A 23278-nucleotide genomic window follows, 5' to 3' on the forward strand; every position below is an offset into this window, starting at 1 on the left:
CAGATGGCGGAGATACTTATATCTATATAAGCACTGTATATGGCAATGACACACACATACCAATACAATGGGTGTAGAGCAATGATAAGAGGGAGGAACTGTAAACATTGAAAGTAGGAAGTAAGGTGGTGTAAACATTTTGTTTACAGCTTCTGTAACCCCAGTTTACCTTACCGTTTTATATTGACAACCGATGTGATTGCTTTCCCCATACTTTATCTAAATAGTGTACTCCTGTGACATAGCCTTTCATCCTTGATAAAAAGACTTTCACAGCTACTTAAATATACCCCTACGTACTGTAAGGAATGTTATATCTTAGATTAGGAAAAAAAGATAAACGGTTATTCATTTGCCCATGTCTACCCACAAATCCACTGTGTTAGCTTTACCAATACATCCTCTAGATTTGTGTAGGAATTATGCTCTGTCTGGGCGTATATAATTACATTATTTCTTACTACTATATCTACAGTAGATAATTTTTAGTCATATTTTATCTTTTTTATTATTTCGATTGCAAAGAACATGTTTCGGGCTCAGAGCTGGCTCCAGGTTACTATGCAATGTTTTAAGATTCAGGAAACATCCTTACAAATAAGACTAGAACTATTAATGTCACACTCCCCCTTTATGGAAGAGCCTTGGCTATAAAGGCAGGAGACCTTCATGAATGATTCCTTAGAAGCCCTACTTTGATACCCCCCTCCTCCTGTTTGTGTCCCACTTTTGCAGCTGGCTGGCTGAGGCAGATAACTCTGTTATTGTTCAGTGGTAATAAAATGATTGAAGTGTCAGCTGTACAGTATCAAGTCATTGGTAACATACCCACTTTCAGCTCTTTCCCAAACACTGTCCTTTCTCCCATGGCGGAACAGTTCCAGCGTCCATGTCTGAACTGAAACTGACACTCATTGATCCCCATCTGAGCTCCTTCTCCAATCACGATGATAGCATCAGGTCTGTTGAGACAGATAGTTCTCTGTCTAGGTGCCAAGCCTGGAATCTTACTACAGATCACACTGGCCCCGAGTGCCACCACGGAAGAGAAACCTCTATTATAGGACACAGAAGAGAGAGTGACATTAGTGTTGTCAGTAGTTGCATGGACTGAGAAAACAATACACATGCATAGCACTATGCCTGGAAATTGATGTCAGTGACCTGTCCCTATTTTTTTTAACTCAATAAAATACACAATACCACTTGTCCTTTTCTGCATATTGAATGCAACTGTGTCCTTGCTGTACATTTTATTTAATCCTATGGGAATTTTACATTACTTTCCGACCATTTCATATTACATTGAAGACATATCATACCTCTACCCTCCTAGATCAGGGGTGGGCAATTAGCAGCCCTCCAGCTGTTGTTGAACTATCATGCTGCTTTGCAACAGTTTTAGCATGGCCAAATAGCAAAACTGTGGCAGGGCACGCTGGGATGTGTAGTTCTGCAACAGCTGGGGCTGCTTATTGCCCACCCCTATCCTAGATTGTACTGTATATAACATATGTATAAAGAACATTTTAAATGTTGGAAATTACATTATAGGTTCTATTTAAAGAGAATACTCTCAATAAGATACATTATTTATTATTGTGCGTAAAATGAAGTACATATTAACTATGCAATTAATTTCACAAGAACACATAGGCGGGATGTACTAAGCATCGCATTGTGGATGTGGTACATTCCGCCACTTATCAGTTACGTACTGGCGTTAATAACGCTGGTATGTCCCTAGAAATCCAATTAAAATCGCAAAGGACACTCTCCCGATAAGAGCTGTGCTTTGCAATAGTGGGATTTCCGGGGTTATGACCCAGAATTCCCTCTGCGAGGGAGGGGGCTGGGAGATTTGATTGGATCCCTCTCACAGCACACTGCTATATGAAGCCCATAGGCTTCTACTGAGCAACACCATCTGCAGACCACCACCTAATAAAATTCATATTTAAAGTGGAAACCCTTTGAAGATGCTAATTAACTTTGGTTAAAGTCTGAAAATAACTTATAAAATCCTATATATATTTCCTAAATATTAGCTTACTATGCTACAGTGCTTGCCAAACTAACAATATCATCTACTTACCAACTATACATCGAACTAAAATACTGCCATCCAGTGGACAATTACCAGTAAAAATGCCTGAAATGTATGGCATTCTAGACCTTGGTACATATGGGAATGCGCCTAAAACTCCACAAATGGGGGTTTCAGACTTTTGACCGTATTTCAGGCTTTATTACATCCCACCCTGTTATGCTCCTTTTTATTGTTTCGATATGTCTGCATTCCAACCATCAAAGTATCAACATTGCTATTACTGTCTATGAAGCGGTTTTAGCCTGCAAATGCTAAAATCTCTCCACCATAACATACTAAGGATAAGGAACACTATACCATAACAGTAAATATGTTCAATTAAACATAATTTTTGCAGCATTATTTTGGGTTAATTCAACTTTATTCTGATGTGCGGGGACTTTCCAAATCAAATTATTAGATCAGGTTTTGGAATTATAATAGCTAGTAACATAAGTGCTTTATATGCATATTCAGGTGATTTTATCAAATATCTGGGAGCTGATTTAGCCCTACTGCCGGCGATTATTCCAGGAGTCGCCTACTGAAGAAGTATTGTGAAGGAGCTATTGTCATCGCCATCTCAGTTTGGCGAGAACAGATAAAAATCATTAATCTGCTTTTTAATAAATAAAGGTTTTAAAAATGTTTTTTCATTTTTGACTATAAATTTTATTTATTTTTAAACTTTTTTGTAACATATTAGTGGAACTGAAAGGCTAGACTGGGTACACATTAGACGATTTTCTGAACAATTTGCCCGATTCCGACGGATCGGAACAACAAATCGTTCAAATGGTCAAGTGTGTACGGACTATGCGCGTTCCCGCGGCCTCGGTCCTACATTCAGCTCAATCTGAATATGTGACTGACGATGCCAGGCCTGTGGATGCGGTGGGGGAACGACATATCGTTTGGTCGTTCACCAAATTGTGTGGTGTGTACGGACAGCACGATATGTCGTCTGTCGCATCTGCCGTCGGGCTGGATTGTCTATCGCATCTGCCATCGACTAATGTAAACCCACATTAAGTCTGGCTTAGTGATGCTCGGCTGCTTTGCCCATATTGTTTTGATAAATTGCGCTGTTAGTAGATATTTTTTCTATTAACAGGTGATTAAAACAATTCAACATATAGCTGGTATCGGGGACTTTTTAATAAATAGATTCCTTAAACTGGTAAATTACTAGGCCCAAATGAATATGTTAGTGAAGCATCAGATCTAATTTCCTCTCAGAAAATAGGCCCAAATGTCCTTCCCAAGATAATACATAAGATTAGTCATCAGCAAGCATAGGCCAATGAAACCTGTACTATAGGTCACACTCAGCTCTAGAACCATGAAACCATTAGGGACAAAGTAGTCCTGATGTGTACAGCATTCATTAACACACTTTCTAAAAGGCCCACACACCTAAGAAGATTTACTTGTTAAACATAGAGCTTAGTCTATGCTATGCTAGTATTAAGGCATTTTTACTGGTAATTTGGCCACTGGGTGGCAGTATTTTGGTTCGATTTATGGCTGGTAAGTTGATGATATTGTTAGTTTGGCAAGCACTGTAGCACATTAAGTTAATATTAATATAGGAAATAGCTATATAAATTTATAAGTTGATCCAACACTTACATATAGCCAGCCATACACATTACCAGTATAAAATTACTACAGGGTAATACATCTGTGATTGATAATATTAGCAGCAATAGAGGTGCTCAAAATGCAACTAAACATAGAATGTTAGTACAGGTTGAGTCTCCCATATCCAAATATTCCGAAATACGGAATATTCCGAATTACGGAATATTTTTAGTATGACTGAGATAGTGAAACCTTTGCTTTCTGATGGTTCAATGTACACAAACTTTTTTTAAAGCACAAAATCATTAAAATACAGTATAAAATAACCTTCAGGCTGTGTGTATAAGGTGTATATGAAACATAAATGAATTTCATGTTTGTACACAAACTTTTTTTGATGCTCAAAATTATTAAAAATATTGTATAAAATGACCTGTAGGCTGTGTGTATAAGCTGCATATAACACATAAATGCATTATGTGTTTAGATATGGGTCCCATACCCAAGATATTTCTTTATATTATGCAAATATTCAAAAATACGGAATATTCCGATATCCAAAATACCCCTGGTCCCAAGCATTTTGGATATGGGAGACTCAACCTGTAAAACATATTACTGATTAATGAATCTTGCAAAACAAAGCGATTGCAATGTATATACTATAACTGGTAACTGATATGTGAGGATGTCATCCCTACAACAGAGCAAGCTTTGGAACAGTGAAAGCAGTTAGTAGCTTTGTAAGTACACATAGCACATAGCATGGCCAGGGGCACATTACTGCTAGCCAAGGCATCCCTACATGACACTTGTTACAACATGACACAATCACCTGAGATGATCATATTAACATTCTATTGTATTTCAGCAACTTGTGCAGTTTACAGGAGATGATAAGCAGGCCCTGAGAGGCATCCTGCAAACAGATCTAGTGAAGGGTATGTAGTCATTATGTCACCATTTGAGTATGTCTGAATGTCAACATTCAGGATGACGACATGTTCACAAAGTGGATATTCAACATTGCCAGAATGTCGACCGTTGATTTTAGGATTAGAGTTAGGCTTCATTTAGGGTTAGGTTTAGGCTGCAATTAGGGTTAGGGTTAGGCTTAGAGTTAGGTTTAGCTTAAAACACTATTGACAAAAATCTGAATGTCGACATTATATAATGTACATACATAACAAGAATATATATAAATCCAAAACATACATAATAACAACAACAGGTACAGGAAAAGGCACCGTACAATGATGCTGTCCATACATACATAATAAGATACAGTACTCAGAATGGCATGCTTCCTACAGGAAAAGGAACCTGGTACTGTACAATGATGCTGTCCATACATACAGAATAAGATACAGTATGCAGAATGGCATGCTTCCTACAGGAAAAGGAACCTGGTACTGTACAATGATGCTGTCCATACATACAGAATAAGATACAGTACGTAGAATGGCACACTTCCTACAGGAAAAGGAACCTGGTACTGTACAATGATGCTGTCCATGCATACAGAATAAGATACAGTACGCAGAATGGCATGCTTCCTACAGGAAAAGCTGAGTTATAGGGGTCCATTCAAGTAGAAGCGAGTTTGAAATACTGAATTTGTGTCACGAAACTGGCATACATTGTGTGACTGCGCGCACCCAAAAAATTGTGAAATTCAGTTACAAATGCCAATTTGCAGGACTCGAAGTGAAGTTGAGCAACTTTTCTACATAAACCGACCTACCTGATTTTAGCACCTATTATTAATGGTTAAAGAATGATTGCCAGCAAGTGTTTTAGCACATCCCCATAAGTCTTTCCAGCATTTAGGGGTACAAAAAAATATTGAAATCTTTCAATGTTTTTATACATGTTTGTAAAAAGTTGGAATAAACAATTTTTTGTTACATCCCCAAGTTCTAAAACCTTCTCTCCTCAAAACATCATCTCCAAACACCTGTCCCACGTCATTTATATCTCCACATACCTGTCCCATATCACTACACCGCCACATACCTATCCCACATCATTAACATCTCCACATACCTCTCCCGCATAATTTACACCTCCACATACTTGTCCCACATCATTTACACCTCCACATACCTGTCCTACATCATTTACACCTCCACATACCTGTCCCACATCATTTACACCTCCACATACCTGTCCCACATCATTACACCTCTGCATACCTGTCCTTCATCATTTACACCTCCACATACCTGTCCTACATCATTTACACCTCCACATACCTGTCCCACATTATACACACCTCCACATACCTGTCCCACATCAATACACCTCCACATACCTGTCCTACATCATTTACACCTCCACATACCTGTCCCACATCATTAACATCTCCACATACCTCTTCCGCATAATTTACAACTCCACATACCTGTCCCACATCATTTACACCTCCACATACCTGTCCTACATCATTTACACCTCCACATACCTGTCCCACATCATTACACCTCTACCTACCTGTCCCATATCACTGCACCTCCACATACCTGTCCCACACCATTTACAACTCCAAATACCTGTCCCATATCATTAAACCTCTGCATACCAGTCCTACAATATTTACACCTCCACCCACTTGTCCTACATCATTACACCTGTGCGTACCTGTCCCATATAATTTACACCTCCACATACCTGTCCCACATCATTACACCTCTATCTACCTGTCCCATATCATTACACCTCCACATACCTGTCCCACATCATTTACAACTCCAAATACCTGTCCCATATCATTAAACCTCTGCTTACCTGTCCTACATCATTTACACTTCCACATACCTGTCCTACATCATTACACCTCTGCGTACCTGTCCTACATCATTTACACCTCCACATACATATCCTACATCATTACACCTCTGCGTACCTGTCCCATATCATTTATACCTCCAAACACCTGTCCCACGTCATTTATATCTCCACATACCTGTCCCATATCACTACACCGCCACATACCTATCCCACATCATTAACATCTCCACATACCTCTCCCGCATAATTTACACCTCCACATACTTGTCCCACATCATTTACACCTCCACATACCTGTCCTACATCATTTACACCTCCACATACCTGTCCCACATCATTTACACCTCCACATACCTGTCCCACATCATTACACCTCCGCATACCTGTCCTTCATCATTTACACCTCCACATACCTGTCCTACATCATTTACACCTCCACATACCTGTCCCACATTATACACACCTCCACATACCTGTCCCACATCATTACACCTCCACATACCTGTCCTACATCATTTACACCTCCACATACCTGTCCCACATCATTAACATCTCCACATACCTCTCCTGCATAATTTACAACTCCACATACCTGTCCCACATCATTTACACCTCCACATACCTGTCCTACATCATTTACACCTCCACATACCTGTCCTACATCATTTACACCTCCACATACCTGTCCCACATTATACACACCTCCACATACCTGTCCCACATCATTACACCTCCACATACCTGTCCTACATCATTTACACCTCCACATACCTGTCCCACATCATTACACCTCTACCTACCTGTCCCATATCACTGCACCTCCACATACCTGTCCCACACCATTTACAACTCCAAATACCTGTCCCATATCATTAAACCTCTGCATACCAGTCCTACAATATTTACACCTCCACCCACTTGTCCTACATCATTACACCTGTGCGTACCTGTCCCATATAATTTACACCTCCACATACCTGTCCCACATCATTACACCTCTATCTACCTGTCCCATATCATTACACCTCCACATACCTGTCCCACATGATTTACAACTCCAAATACCTGTCCCATATCATTAAACCTCTGCTTACCTGTCCTACATCATTTACACTTCCACATACCTGTCCTACATCATTACACCTCTGCGTACCTGTCCTACATCATTTACACCTCCACATACATATCCTACATCATTACACCTCTGCGTACCTGTCCCATATCATTTATACCTCCACATACCTGTTCCACATCATTTACACCTCCACATACCTGTCCCCCATCATTACACCTCCACATACCTGCCCCACATCATGTACACCCCCACATACCTGTCCCACATCATTTACACCTCCGCATACCTGTCCCACATCATTACAACTACACATACCTGTCCCACATCATTACACCTTCACATACCTGTCCCACATCATTACACCTCTACATACCTGTCCCACATCATATATACCTCCACATACCTGTCCCACATTATTACACCTTCACATACCTGTCCCACATCATTTACACCTCCACATACCTGTCCCACATCATTACACCTCCACATACCTGTCCCACATCATTTACACCTCCACATACCTGTCCCACATCATTTACACCTCCACATACCTGTCCCACATCATTTACACCTCCACATACCTGTCCCACATCATATACACCTCCACATACCTATCCCACATCATTACACCTCCACATACATGTCCCATATCATTTACACCTCCACATACCTGTTCCACATCATTACACCTCCACATACTTGTCCCACATCATTACACCTCCACATACCTGTCCCACATCATTTACACCTGCACATACCTGTCCCACACCATTTACAACTCCAAATACCTGTCCCATATCATTAAACCTCTGCTTACCTGTCCTACATCATTTACACTTCCACATACCTGTCCTACAACATTACACCTCTACGTACCAGTCCTACATCATTTACACCTCCACATACATATCCTCCATCATTACACCTCTGCGTACCTGTCCCATATCATTTATACCTCCACATACCTGTCCCACATCATTACACCTCCACATACTTGTCCCACATCATTACACCTCCACATACCTGTCCCACATCATTTACACCTCCACATACCTCTCCCACATCATTTACACCTCCTCATACCTGTCCTACATCATTACACCTCCACATACCTGTCCCACATCATTACACCTCCACATACTTGTCCCACATCATTACACCTCCACATACCTTTCCCACATCATTACACCTCCACATACCTGTCCCACATCATTTACACCTCCACATACCTGACCCACATCATTACACCTCCACATACCTGCCCCACATCATTACACCTCCACATACCTGTCCCACATCATTTACACCTCCACATACCTGTCCCACGTCATTACACCTCTGCATACCTGTCCCACATCATTTAACCTATTATTGAGCTTTTTAGAGAAATTCACCTGAAAACTGAAGTCTTTATTTACCAAATGATGGTATTCAAACCCCTCCAAGTGTGCCAAAGACGTAAGTACAACGTGATATCATTCCTGCACGCTTATGGAATTTCATTGCACGCTCATTGGAACATTCAAGTCCTAAAGCTACTAAATTCTCTGTAATGTTTGGAAGTGTTTTTTACACCAGCTGCCCTGCAGGTCATTCCATAAATCTATTGCAGCAATGAGAGAAATGTTCAAAACTCTTCTGCACAATAATCGCCTTATTCTGCAAGTTTCTCCAATAGAATTTGGCCTCAAGTGTTCCGCGTAGTACTGCCCCTCTCATTTTTGTTCTGGCTAAAATACCTAGGGGCTAATTTTACAATATCTGAAGTTTTGCCCCCATAATTGTCATTTCTTATTGCTGCATATAATGAATTGACACCATGATGACACCCCAGTACGGAATTTACATATATAGTGCAAAGCAAAATCAAGTGATTGGTGGCAGGATGTACTGACACTAAAATGTAGTAAAATATCCGAAAAGTGACGTTTTTGACGTTTGACCGCATTTCCCATATGTGAAGCTCTGGAAAGCAAAACTTTCTGGAGCTTGCACCCAATAGGCAACGTCATATATAGATGGCATTGAATAATAGAAGTTTATGGGATACTTTTTGGATAATTCCTTGAAAAGGGATCGGAAAGGATCCCTCCCGGTGTCCCCAGCGGCTCACACATGCATAGAAGGGCTCTCGGGTCATAACCCCGGAAGTCCACACACTGCAAAGGATAGCTCTTAATGTAAGAGCTGTCCTTTGCGGTTTAAAACACAAATGTACATGCGTACGGCGTTAATAAATGCCGCTATGCATGCGGTAAGTGGAGGGATGTATAACATTCAAAATGCAATGCTTGATACATGCCGCACTGGGTCACAGGACCTTGTCACCTTGGCGAAAAAGACAGTTGGTCCCCAAAATTTGATTTGGGCAAACTGTTGTAGCAATTTCACCATGTCTATTGTATAAGTTTTCTGCAAGTTGATTAGACAACAGTAACTGTACCGTGATACCGCACTGCCTTTCTTCTGTAAGTTGCACCGTGTTTTACGCCTTGTTAAACAGACCTGCTTGGTTACCTTATTGTTTCCTGCATTGAATGTTTGAACAATGACAAGTTAATTCAATTGCAGGTCTAGAGTTAACGAACATTCTAGATTTGCCATTCCAGAAGATATAGCTTGCTTTGCATATTCCGAGGTTTGTAATTAAACAACATCTCCCTTTCCAAAAGTAGCTTGCAATCACAGACAAATGACGTTGAAAGGAAAGACAGTGTATATTTCGTGGCCATTTGAACCTCGCCTATTCCCTATCAGTTTGTGTGTGTGGTTTTTTTTTTTTTACTTTTTTTTTTTTGCTATAATTATAACACAGATAAAAAAAACAGCGGCTCGTGCCAAAACGTGACAATACTTCCTGACTCATAAATTAAAAAGTCTACAAGTGAGCAATAACACGGAGAACTATTGTATATCAACGGAATTTCTTCTAGCTCTCGCAGCAGCAAATACTAGCCTATAAACTACAGGCAACTTGTTGCTCTCCAGCATGTGTGGAACTATAAATCCCAGCATGCCCTAACTGCAAAAGGACAAGGACCTGTAACTCCATGGCAACTGCAGACCTACAGATTATGTAAACTTGCACTTTATACAGGAAGAAATAGGGAAATCAGCTGTATCCTTAAAAAAAAGTTAGTAAAGAAAATATTAGAGCAATGGTGTAATATGGTTATTGAAGGACTCCTGTCTTTATCAGAGAAAGTCCCCTGTCAGGAAAGTGATGGTAAAACAATTCAGTTTATTATGTAACAAGAGAAATTGCTGCTTAGCTGTATCTCTGGGTTTCCCTGGTGCATTAAATTCTCATTATGACAAATCTAGAGGTTGGACATAGATAGTTGGTGTTTATCTGGAAAGAAATCATTATCTTGTGACAATGTCCTATGAAGTATGGGAACTCCCGTGTAAGCAATGTGACACCTATCAATGCAACTTAGACAGAGGGGTGAGAGGGCCCGGACAGGCAGATCTTGTGTTCTTAAACAGAGACCTGTATAAATTACAGTGTGAGACAATGACAAGTTTCCCCTATTGATTGATGAGGTTCATTCATCCTTGCCATTTTTTGTCATTAATTAACTGGGGAAGTGACAACACCTATATATATTTTTCTTCTTAGCTTAACTAGAAAGCAGTAATTGATTTACTATTGTAGATAGATAGATAGATAGATAGATAGATAGATAGATAGATAGATAGATAGATAGATAGATAGATAGATAGATAGATAGATAGATAGATAGAGAGACAGACAGAGAGAGAGAGAGAGAGATGTTCGTATAAAAAAAATATTCACTGACAAACACATCCACTCACTTACACAGGACAGCTATGGAGCCTAATTTAATATAAGCAAAACATATGTAGGTAGACAACCAACAAGTGTCCATAAAGAAATATTGTAAAAATAATATATATATATACCCACACATAAACTTATATATTATGTATATGTGTGTATGTATAGGTATATTTATATTTCTATCTATCTATCTATCTATCTATCTATCTATCTATCTATCTATCTATCTATCTATCTATCTATACATAACACCTACTACTGTAATTTCAACATACCTCCTAGCACCCTACTCCCCAGACTCACAGACAAGAACCATTCTAAGTTCAAGCTACTTCAAAACTATTCCTGCAAGCTACAGCGAGGGCGAATGAATGAATTGTGGAGCCAGCAGTGAGGAGCAGCAGAGAGATAGTGACGCTGGGTACCAGTCAGTGACATCTGGCTGTAAGTGGCCCCAGTTACTGGTCACTGTCACACGACTTACCCTATCTTAATATAGACAATCCCCAGACTGAGAAAGATATGAAAGATCCAGCGTCTCGTCTTCCTGTTCATATTCCTTGATTAAAGTGGGGTCCGCAAATGATCAGTGCTGACAGTTTGGGAGGGGGGTTCTTTTGGTCCAGACAAGGGGTGCTCCAGGTCAAAGTACCAAAGGCAACAGCACACCAAACCAAACCCCCTTTTTGGTGATGAGATCAGGCAGAGAGTGTTTGTAAATCCCAAGGGAAGAGAGCCAGTGTCCAGTCCCAGAGCAGCCCACCCCCCTCTCCTCTGCCTCCTTGCTGAGGGGTGCAGGAGATTTGTATGCGGGTCACACGTGGAGTGCAGTGCACATTAGTGATCACACCTCACCATCACCCCTTGGAGTGTCTTCTCTCTCACTGGGGCGTGGATTTGGGGTGGGTAAAAAAAAAAGAAAAAAAAATTTCAAGAAGCTGCAAAGAAAGGGGGGGAAATAATTCTGTAGGATATTCACCTGTTCCCTGACCCAAAAGAGCTGCAGCAGCATCTGTGAGCTAAGATAGTGACAGTCATGGTGATCAGCCAGAGGTCTCTTCATGTGATAGTCAACAGGTAGACAGCTTGGCCAGTGTCTCAGGAATACCTGCAGCCAGGACACTGGGATCTTGTTTCATTGTGCACATTCCTCTTGTGTTGTGAATGTGAGCCAGTGCTGTCTGTCAGGGAGGGATGCAGCTGGGTGTGTGGATGTATTAGTGTTCCTCTACTGTAGTAGGGACAGTGCTGCAGGGGGCTGGTTATATTTCTTTAGCACTCATATCACTGCCCCTCCCTAAAAGTGCTCTGCTGCTAGCTTCAGCTTATGATAACTTTTTTGTTTGTAATTTTCCCTGTGGCTTCCTCCTAGAGCCATGCCAGGGATATAAGGTTGCCCTGGGGGATTCTGTCTGTACCCCCTCCCCTCTCTTTTCTGAGTCAGTGACAAGCCAGCAGATGAAGAGACAGCCTCTGCCTGCCACCCTTAGCTATTTAGATCTTATCAAAATTTATTAAAGAAAAGCTAGACAGCACCCAAAAAGAAATAGAGCATTGTTGTCTGAAACAGATGCCCTCCTCACTCAGTTCTGATTGATTGACTTAAAGAGAGAGGAGAGGCAGGAGAACACCAAACTGTCCTACTTCTGGCACAACCAGCTACTGTACCTGAGCAGGGTGACAGGGTAACCCTATAGCTGTACACAGAGGATTACTTACCTATAAAGATTTCAGAGGATGATATCGTTACATACCTTTAAAAATGGAATTCTGAACAGGTATATTTACTTCTTATAATTGGAGTTGTTGCCCATAGCAACCAATTAGTTTCTAGCTATTATCTTCTAGAAGGTGCTAGATAAATAAGTTGCTATGGGCAACATCTCCACTTCTAAAATCCTGCACTTTAGTAAATATACCCCCAAGGCTTCCAATAGGAGGTATTCACAAGTGTGGAAGTGTTGAATGGTCATTTTAGTCTGATTTACGTGAATCATTTCTACAATCTCAGCTTCTCTTACTGCAGGCTGCTATCACAGTACAGTATTTCTCATCATGGGCTGTTTGTGTGCTGTATAAGCTGAGAATACAGAACATGAACATTCTCATATCAGACAATGCTTTACCTTGTTGTTTACCAGATTTTGTGGTTTTGCCTAAATAACTTTTTTACTTCTTACTTTATTCCAGAATATATCTTTATTATAATATGGGCATTAGATTTGGCAATGCACAAGCCAAAAATGCAAGAAAATGCACATTTAGTGAATGTTATATATAGTTAATTTTATACAAGGGAAGCCAGGAAATTGCTTTATCTCAAAGTCCGAGGCAGCCATAGGAGCAATGGAATCATTATTATTTTTTTTGTCTTTTAATTTTCCAGGTCTTTCCAAGACAGACCTTAAGTATTCCATAGAACTCACTTATTTTTAGCACAAACTGATACACACATACTTTTTAATCTCTTTTTCCTTTCCTCTTATAATAACATTTTATTACCAGACAGCAACCATACATGTATGTGTGGACCTGCCCTACTGCTGGTTACTCTGCACGGGATGTGGTCAAAAGGTCGACGATGACAATGGGCCTGATTCAGTATGTATCACAATTGTGATCGCAGCTGCATAATCGCACTCATTGAAGCAGCAATAATATGCAAATACCTGCCACAGCTCAGCCAGCATAGAAACACCCACTGCTGCTTTCTCACATCCGTAATACCTCGCAGTCCTGCATATACATCGGTACCATGGAAGCACATCGGCCCGTCACTCACAATTTTTACAGCAGCTCTGACCCGTCGCAGGAATTGCAAGTCTTGTCGCATGTAGTGAGTACTGAAGCTGCATAGGCAATCGCTGTGGCTAATTTATGCATGCTCATGCAACGGCGTTCCAACAGACAGACACGCCTGCATTTCACCAACCACTCCCGCATGTCACTCAATCTGCGATGGATTCCTTTCTGGGTGCGTAATCACATATGCAGTACTGAGCAATCGGCCGATCTCTGCCTATGTAGTGGCACTTGCGTACGCTGCTGAATCAGGCCCAATATCGGCAGTTATGATATTTCTGGTTGATGTAGGTACCAGACCCCATGTACTCTATAGATAGCATGTGCTGAATTATTTTCCAAACAAATGTGGCCCCAGTGATGTCACATTGACTAAAGGGGAGATTTATCAAACATTCTAACGCGGACAAGTGGAGATGTTTAGAATGTTTGATAAATCTCTCCTAGAATGTTTTGACACAGTGCAACAGCGGTAGGTTGTACTACACTGCGTCTGCTGGTTCTGCTTTGTATTTACATTTTTATTGAATTTCGTTGCCAGGATATCTGACCGTTTGTTATTACATGGAAATTATAACAATGGGATCAATAAAGGAACATGGTTTAATGTGAATGGTTAGACAATTGGTTTTTCAATTTGATTCAAATGCCAATTGTACTCTTCTTGCCTGCTTCATTCAACTGTTTACAGCTCCTTACAGCAGTCTATTCTGTGCACCACCCACACACCCACCCACACACACACACTGGAGTGTGGTGTGGTGTTGTCACTGTGCATACTGAGAAAAGCTGCAGGAGAGGACTAAGGAGAAAATATTGAGTGATGTTAATACTTTGGTGTGCTTGGCCCATATACAGGGTGTCTTTAAGTATCCCAGAGTATTAAGTATGGACAATATACACATGCCAGGTTTTCTGTTTCTTCTCTTCCATTCCCTTTCCTTAACTTCACTTTCATTTTATTTACATTCATTCCCTTCCTTCCCCTTCACTTTCCATCCCTTCCCTTTCTTTACTATACAAGCTTTCTATCTCCCAGGAACTGTTACTACTGATTATTCTGCACAGTTACTAGGGGGTCTATGTACAGCCATGGCCAAAAGTTTTGGGAATGACACAAGTATTGGTTTTCACAAAGTTTGCTGCTTTAGTATTTTTAGACCTTTTTGTCAGATGTTACTATGTTATACTGAAGTAACATTACAAGCATTTCATAAGTGTCAAAGCCTTTTATTGACAATTACATTAAGTTTATTGCAAACAGTCAATATTTGTGTCATGCCAACAGTAAAGCATCCTGAGACCATTCATGTGTGGGGTTGCTTCTCAGCCAACGGAGTGGAATCACTCACAATTTTGCCTAAGAACACTGCCATGAATAAAGAATGGTACCAAAACATCCTCCATGAACAACTTCTCCCAACCATCCAAGAACAGTTTGGTGATGTACAATGCCTTTTCTAGCATTATGGAGCACCTTGCCATAAGGCAAAATGATAACTAAGTGGCTCGGGAACAAAACATCAAAATTTTGGGTCCATGGCCTGGAAACTCCCCAGACCTTAATCCCATTGAGAACTTGTGGTCAATCCTCAAGAGGTGGGTGGACAAACAAAAACTCACAAATTCTGACAAACTCCAAGCATTGATTAGGCAAGAATAGGCGCCATCAGTCAGTATGTGGCCCAGAAATTGATTGACAGCATGCCAGGGAGAATTGCAGAGGTCTTGAAAAAGAAGGGTCAACACTGCAAATATTGAATCTTTGCATAAACTTAATGTAATTGTCAATAAAAGCCGATAGATACTTATGAAATGCCTGTAATTTTACTTCAGTATACCATAGTAACATCGGACAAACAGGTCTAACAAAACTGAAGCAGCAAACTTTGTGAAAACCAATACATGTCATTCTCAAAACTGTTGGCCATAGCTGTACTAAGCCTTTGAAAGAAATAAAGTGGATGGAAATAATGTACCAACCAATCAGCTCCTAACTGTCATTTTTCAAACAAAGCCTGTAAACAGACAGGAGCTGTTTGGTTGGTACTTTTTCTCCATCCACTTTATCTCTCTCCAAGGTTTAGGACACAGACCCCTAAGTTCCTTGCTGTGTGATGTCATACTTATGCTAAATTATTTTCCATGATGGCAGTACTTGCTAGTTAAGTAACAGATACACGTTATATGATATCATAATGAGAACAGCTATGGGAATCAGTATGATCAGTTCTAATCCCGACAGCGGCAGCCCGTCAGAGGTGAAAGTCCTGATTGTCCGTTTTGGTAAGTATAGCTAACCTAATTCTCCCCCCCCTAACCCTAACCCTCCCTTAAGGGTGCCTAACCCTAACCTCCCCCCCAAGTGCCTAACCCTAACCCCCTCTAAGTGCCTAAGCCTAAACCCCCTTCCCCGCAGCCTAACCCTATGTCTCCCTAGGTGGTGCCTAACCCTAGCCTCCCCCCAGGGTTGCCCAACCCTAACCCACCCTTCCCCTAGCCTAACCCTCCCAGGGGGGGGCCTAACCCTAAGCCCCCCCCCCCCGGGAGCCCCTAAACTAACCCTCCCCCCCGCAGCTGTCCGCACCCGGCACCAGGTTTACCTTCGATCGTTATGCCGGGTGTCAGTCTCCCGGCATAGGTCTAATGACAGGCGTCAGGATTTCGACGCCTGTCATTAGTACCTTGCTGGGATTAGATAGTCAGGAAGCCGGCGGTTGGGATTTCGTCCGTCAGCTTCCCGATTGTTTCCCCAGTCCTGTCCTCACTGTACTGCACTTCCACGTGGACGACCCTGGTGTGCCTCTCCAATCACAAGTAGCCACAGCAGTTAGATACAAGCAGGGGAGTAGGGAGGGTGACTCCAGGCGCCAAAAAGTTCAGAGGGCGCACCGCAGCCTGTCTCTGGCACTGCGTAGCACCTACAGCCCAGCCGCTTGTGGCTCGCAGCTGTCAGTGACAGCCTGACCCGCGTAGGCTTCCTCACCCTGCGCCCTGACCCAAGTAGCACGTATGATGTCAGACGCGCAGAGAGACTCTAGACAGGAGTCTGGAGAGATGACGAGCCGCCTGGGACGCAACGCACTGACACCGGGAAAAAAGAAGTGTGTTCTGGCTCACTGGCTGCACTTTGTTTATAGGCAGGCAGGCTACAGTATGTACTTTATCATTTATAGGGGCGGTCACTATTTGTGCAATACTGAAGATAGGGGATGGGGACATGTGACAGTCAGTGAGGAGGGTAAAGTCAGTGGCAGTGCCCCCCCCCCCTGATTGTAGCAGGTCCCCATCCCTTATATTTATTATTGCACCCATCAGCCAGTGTCCTGTTGATTATATTTCAGTGGGCCACTGATATATAATTAACAGGTCACTGACTGATGGGTTTAAAAATAAATATAAGGGATGGAGACCTGCTACAATCAGTAGGGGACAGGGTTGGCTGCCGTTGCAGGAAACAAGGTGTGTTCGCCCCGTTATCTGGGAGTGGCCAGCCCAGGGACTGCGTGTACGTACGTAGTCTTCAGGGCTCACATGCCGGCTAGGCAGAGTAAGCTGAGGTTCACTCAGCTGGCTGGCCACCCGACATAGTCCACAATCGCAACCATCGACCACCTATGGTCGCGATGGTGATCCCAGCCTGCGATCTCCGTTGCAGAGCTGGGATCGCAAATGCAGCAGGGGATGTCATACACCTCCTGCTGCATTTGCATTATTGCAAGGATCTCAATTGTAAAGCTGCCTACATGCATACATCATATATCTATAGCCTACTTGCAGCTTTGCAAATGAGATCCTTGCTGAATCAGGCACACGGTCACCAAATTAGGATTTTTAAATATTTTTTATTTTCAAATGTGACATCCCCCCACATGTTGGCCACGCCCATAATTCAGTACAGGGGAGGGTGGGCGCCGAAACATACCCTTGCTCCGGGCACAATGGCATCTAGCTACACCTCTGGATACAAGCAACTCATCACACAGGTGCAAGGTATGTGCAGGTGCTGTGCAAAAAAATGCTACAGGACATGCACAATTATAACACATACAGTAAATGCATGTGCACCAGCTCTGCATTAGACCCAAGATGACCAGTCAGACATTGGAGGAGACATAGGGGCTGATGAAGAGTTACACGCAAGTCCATATTGTGCATAGATCTTGGGTGTTTTCCCGCTGTGCATGCACTGAAGCTTTCTGCCTGTGCCTAGGTGCGCATATCTCTGGGTGAGTTAGTTGCATCCCCAATTGAGGCTGAAGGAGAGTAACTGTAATGGGTAAGAGTAATGGGGCTTTCACATGTGGGCTGTTTAGTGAGGGAGGTGTTCGGGTGTGTAGATGGAATTGCGGCTATCCTGAGTTGTGCAAACACAGACATCAGATGGATCTCTTGCTCCAAGGATCGGGCTGGTGCCGGTGCACACTGACAATGATGGCGGCTATAAACCCAAGTAGATGTGTAGTGGCGGTGTGGTGGCATTTACAGTAATACAGTGCATACAATACTATATCCTAATTAAGGGTTCTGGACCCTTGTAGTGCCCCCTGTGATGCTGCTAAACACATAGTACAAAGCATATGCATGCTCAGAAAATCACCATCCACTTTACACATGTGCAGGTAATGAAGGTTATACTACTAACATGATTGATCCATACTTGCCCTCCCTCTTGGAACGGCTGGGAGGCTCCTGGAAATCAGGTGGTGCTCCCGGCCACCCGGAAAAGCGGGCTAGTCTCCCGAATGGATGCATACCCCAGGACCCGCACCAGCCCACACCACCCGTCTCCTGCAGAGAGGGGTCGATGATGCAATTCGCGCTGAATTGCATCATCATTGCCCTGCCCCTTGCTTCACAACGCCAGTGATCACGCACCCCTCTCCGCTCCTAATGCTGGTTAATGTCCCCAGCCAAGTTCCGCTATGCCATTCCGCGCCCCCCCACTATGCCAACCTGGCTTCCCCTCTCGGATGGGACAGCCAGAATGTTGGCAAGTATGGATTGATCTTTGCATCTAACAATGTTTGTGGAGTGTAAAGGTGACTTTGGCGTCTGGGGAATGTGAGGAAGGCTCTAAAGATATTCGCATGCAGCTCTCCAGCTGTAGAACAACGTTCATAAAGGTTTTAGCAGTAAGTAGCATGAGGCCTGGTTCTGAGTTGTACGCTATTCGCATCACTGCTGTGTCTTTGGTTGCAGCGTTGGTGCGCAATTATGCTAATACTGCAGGAGGTGTCTTGTGTAAATAAACGCTTCCTGCCAGCTTCTGTGATCCGCTGCTGCGTCTGAGGTCACAGAGTGAACATCCCCCATCTGAGTAACTGAGTATCAGGTTACTCAGGATGGGCATGAAACTCACACCTCCAGGACCAGAGAAGCTGCGTCAGGAGACACATGCACTTGCCTTGTCATGCCTAGAATAAGGGGCCCGACAAGCCCCTGTTTTCCGAGAGCTGGCCATCGCCGACTCTTCCCCGCCCCCAAACAGCAGCAGCATGTCAACCATGCTGAGGCTTAGGGGGCACTGCCACCATCATCGCAGACACAGATCGGCACATGTGCAGTACAGATCCTGAGTATGCGCTGATTGACAACCATCGGAGTTGTACATAAACCATCTGGGACGGGACACAGCAAAGGGAGAAATGCGGATTTGACCACATTTTTCATACGCACCAAGCCCCGCAATGCAATGCACTCCGGGACTTAGTTATGGTGGGTAAAACCATCTCCTGATAGCATTAACCTATAGAAGCCTATGGGCTTTCATCAGGTGAGTGCTGTGAGAGGGATTCAAATCGGATCCCTCCCAGCACCCCCCACAGCACGTGTGTCAGTCTGCGCATGCACAGAATGATACCAGAGGGGCTTCTGAATCATAGACCCGGAAGTCCCTCCATTGCAAAGGGCCGCTCTTACCAAGAGAGAGGTCCTTTGTGGTGTTCTTCATGCTTATTGGCGATGCTAACACCGGCATGCATGTGAAGGGTGGTGGGATGCATAGCATCCCGAATGCAATATGTCATGCATCCCGCCCCGGGTTTGCAAACAACTCTGAATCAAGCCTATGATCATATCACCACAGCCAGGGCTGCCATCAGAAATTGTGAGGCCTGGGACTGTATGTGCATCCTGCCAGACCAGTGGTCGAAGTGGGGCGGTATACGGCGGTATGACATACCGCCACTTCCCGGGCCCACTTCATGTTAGCCGCAGAAGAGAATGCACCAGCGCTGGGATGCAGTATGGCATCCCAGCGCTGGAGCAGCGGCAGCAATGTGTAGCGATGTGTCCCGCAGGGGACACATCTCGATTAGCGGCTGGCATGTAGCCGGGACAAAGCAGCCATCTGGTCCCGGCTGCATTGTAAGCAGTGCACTCTGGCTGCCAGCCAATTACAGGGCTTGCAGCCGACAGCCAATTGCAGGGCTTGCGGCCGCCAGCCAATCACGGGGCTCGCGGCCGCCAGCCAATCACGGGGCTCGCGACCGCCAGCCAATGAGAAGCTGCCAAGTGGCAGCTTCTCATTGGCTCGCATTACTGCAGCAGCAACGAAGACCCGGTGCTCCTGGCAGGTCCGTTCCAGCAGCACAGGACAGCAGGTAAGAGGGAAGTAGAGAGAGGTGAGGATGTGAGAGAGGGAATAGAGAGAGGGGCAGACAGAAGGAGGCAGTCAGTTAGTATTGTAGGAGGTGAGGGAAGAGAGGGATTCAGTTAGAAGGGCAGGGTGTGAGAGAGGGGAGCAGGCGGGGAGAAGTGTGGGGGTGGGGTGAGAGATGTACAATGGGGTGATATGGAAGCAGGGGTCCAGGGGGGAAATTCAGTCTCTATACCCCCACTTCGAGCACTGTGCCAGACCCTATTTCTCTGCATCCAGCCAGGCCCCCTAATGTGTGTATAACCAAGCCCCCAATGCATCCAGCCAGCCCTCCTTATGTGTCCAGACAGCCCCCTTTATTTGTGTCCAACCAGCCCCCTTATATGTCCAGCAAGGCCCCCTTCTGTGTCCAGCTAGGCCCCCTTATTTGTGTCCAGCCAGCCCCCTTCTGTGTCCAGCTAGGCCTCCTTATGAGTCCAGTCAGCCCCCATGAGTCCCGCCAGCCCACCTTATGAGTGTCCAGCCGGCCACCTTATGTGTCCAGCCAGCCCCCCTTATGAGTGTCCAGCCAGTCCCCTTATCTGTCCAGCTAGGCCCCCTTCTGTGTGTCCAGCTAGGCCCCTTCTGTGTATTGAGCCCCCCTCCTTCCTCTTTCAAGGCACAGCACTGCCTGCTGGCAGTGCATTTGAACTTACCTGCTTCGCGTGCCACTGCCGTGTCGACTCCTATCTGAGTCATTGACGCGCCTGTGCGCTGCTGCATGTAACACGGCTGTTAGAGCCACGGTGGGTCCTAGAGCACGCCACCAGCTCAACCTAATCTGATGGAGACAGCAACAATGCCAGAAACAGTTGTGTGGAAAAAGGGGGAATGGGACTGGGGGTGCTGTAGGGGCCGGGCCCCCCCCCCCCCTTTGTGGCAATTGCCCGGGACTCCAATCCCGGCAGTCCCCCCCTGATCACAGCCATTTGTCAGTCACATTAAGAACTTCCCTCAACACCTCCTTAATTTGGCTAGATATTAAGCCTATTTATTTACTCTGTGCAACCAACATGGAATTAATTAGGTTTTCCTGGGTGCCAAATACTTGGTGCTACCCCAAGTTCTGGCACCCTAGGCTGCAGCCTAATCGCTCTAACAGTTGATCAGGCACTGTTGCAATACCAGCGTAATCATGAAACTGCGAATCGGTCCCATAGTGACGTGTCCTGATACAGCACTGATTGTATGTTATCATTTAAATTGGAGAATGTATAGAAAGGTGGTCAACACATACAGTATCTGCATATCGAATTGCATTGAGGGGAAATGGCTATATGTAACATGAAGAACATTTCCGGACATCTCAGAATTAGTAAAACACTGCATTTTTTAAAATCTTAAAAGTATTTTGCAGGATATCCTTTGATATAACTTAAAGTATATATCATGCACCCATTTTAAGTAAATAATAATATTGTGGGGCAGAGAGTAAAATTCTACAGCTTCTGTATGATGTTATTTGTGATTGCTCTGACCCTGTCAATGCGCCCTCTCCTGGAAAGTAGCAAGTAGTGCAACTTCTAAAGGAATTCAAAGTTCATGATTTTAAATAGAGATTTGCACAGACCCCCCCCCCCCCCCCCACATGTTTTGTATTTGCACACTCTCCCTCAGTGTCAGGGAGACACCCTGAAATAGCAGTAATCTCCCTGTCTCCCTGAAGAGTCTGACAATCTCCCTGATTGCACCTTACCCCCATTTTGAAGCTCTTATATTAAAAATACAAACAAAAAAATTACACATATGTACATTCAAATGTGATCATTAGTGTCATTTCCCAGCATTGGTTATGAGGCATAATGATGGCTATATGTATTTTCTAAAAAGTATCAGAGTGTTTTCATCAACACATAGATCTTACTAACTGCTTTTGGGCCCATTTACATTTGGATGTAAGTCAGTTTTATGTCACACCTCTCAGATGTAGCAGTACACGCCCACTTTACCACCGCGCTCATAGGTGCTGCTTTCACAATCTCCATGAAATGCTTTTTCAAAAGTAGGTAAGTATGCCGTGTTTTGGTTTTGGTTCTATACAATTGTCGTGTTTGGTTTTGGATCTGGATTTCTTTATAATTTTATAAAAACAGCTAAAATCATGTAACTTGGACCTGTTATTGTTCCTAAAATATTATTAGCATCAATAACATTAAATTCCAGTAATTTCTAGTCAATTTTGATAACCTCACAGCTCACAATATTGTTTGCACCAATATTGGCCAAAGGCTGCAGCGAGCTGGCTAAAGTAAGTGACAGAGCAGCAGCACAAACACAAGACAGTTTAAAAGAATATAGCACAGCTATGAAAAACAATAAATTGCAAGTGCAGCTCACTTCAAGTTCACTTCTAACAAATATACACAAGAGCCTGTTTGCACTGGATTGCAGGTGCTAGTTAGTTTCTGACCACCAAACATACACAGTGACAAAGATGCCTGATGTCTTTTACGTGCTACCCACCCACTCAATCTACCTACAACCAGTGGTGAA

General features: G+C 43.5%; 1 protein-coding gene across 1 annotated transcript in view; it reads right to left on the bottom strand.

Moving 5' to 3' along the window:
- The window catches only part of LOC148523772 (protein Wnt-7a), an 84077-nt gene extending 71517 nt beyond the window's left edge, over window positions 1-12560 (bottom strand). Inside the window, exons 1-2 of the mRNA XM_088472724.1 lie at window positions 11828-12560; window positions 829-1055 (exon numbers count right to left, since the gene is read on the bottom strand). Of these exons, the coding sequence (XP_088328850.1) occupies window positions 829-1055; window positions 11828-11898 (298 nt within the window). The 5' untranslated portion in view covers window positions 11899-12560. The remainder of the gene's footprint in view (window positions 1-828; window positions 1056-11827) is intronic.
- Window positions 12561-23278: the final 10718 nt, after the last annotated feature.

This window comes from Taudactylus pleione, unplaced genomic scaffold, assembly GCF_031769625.1.
Source record: "Taudactylus pleione unplaced genomic scaffold, aTauple2 ptg000128l, whole genome shotgun sequence".
NCBI lineage: Eukaryota > Metazoa > Chordata > Amphibia > Anura > Myobatrachidae > Taudactylus > Taudactylus pleione.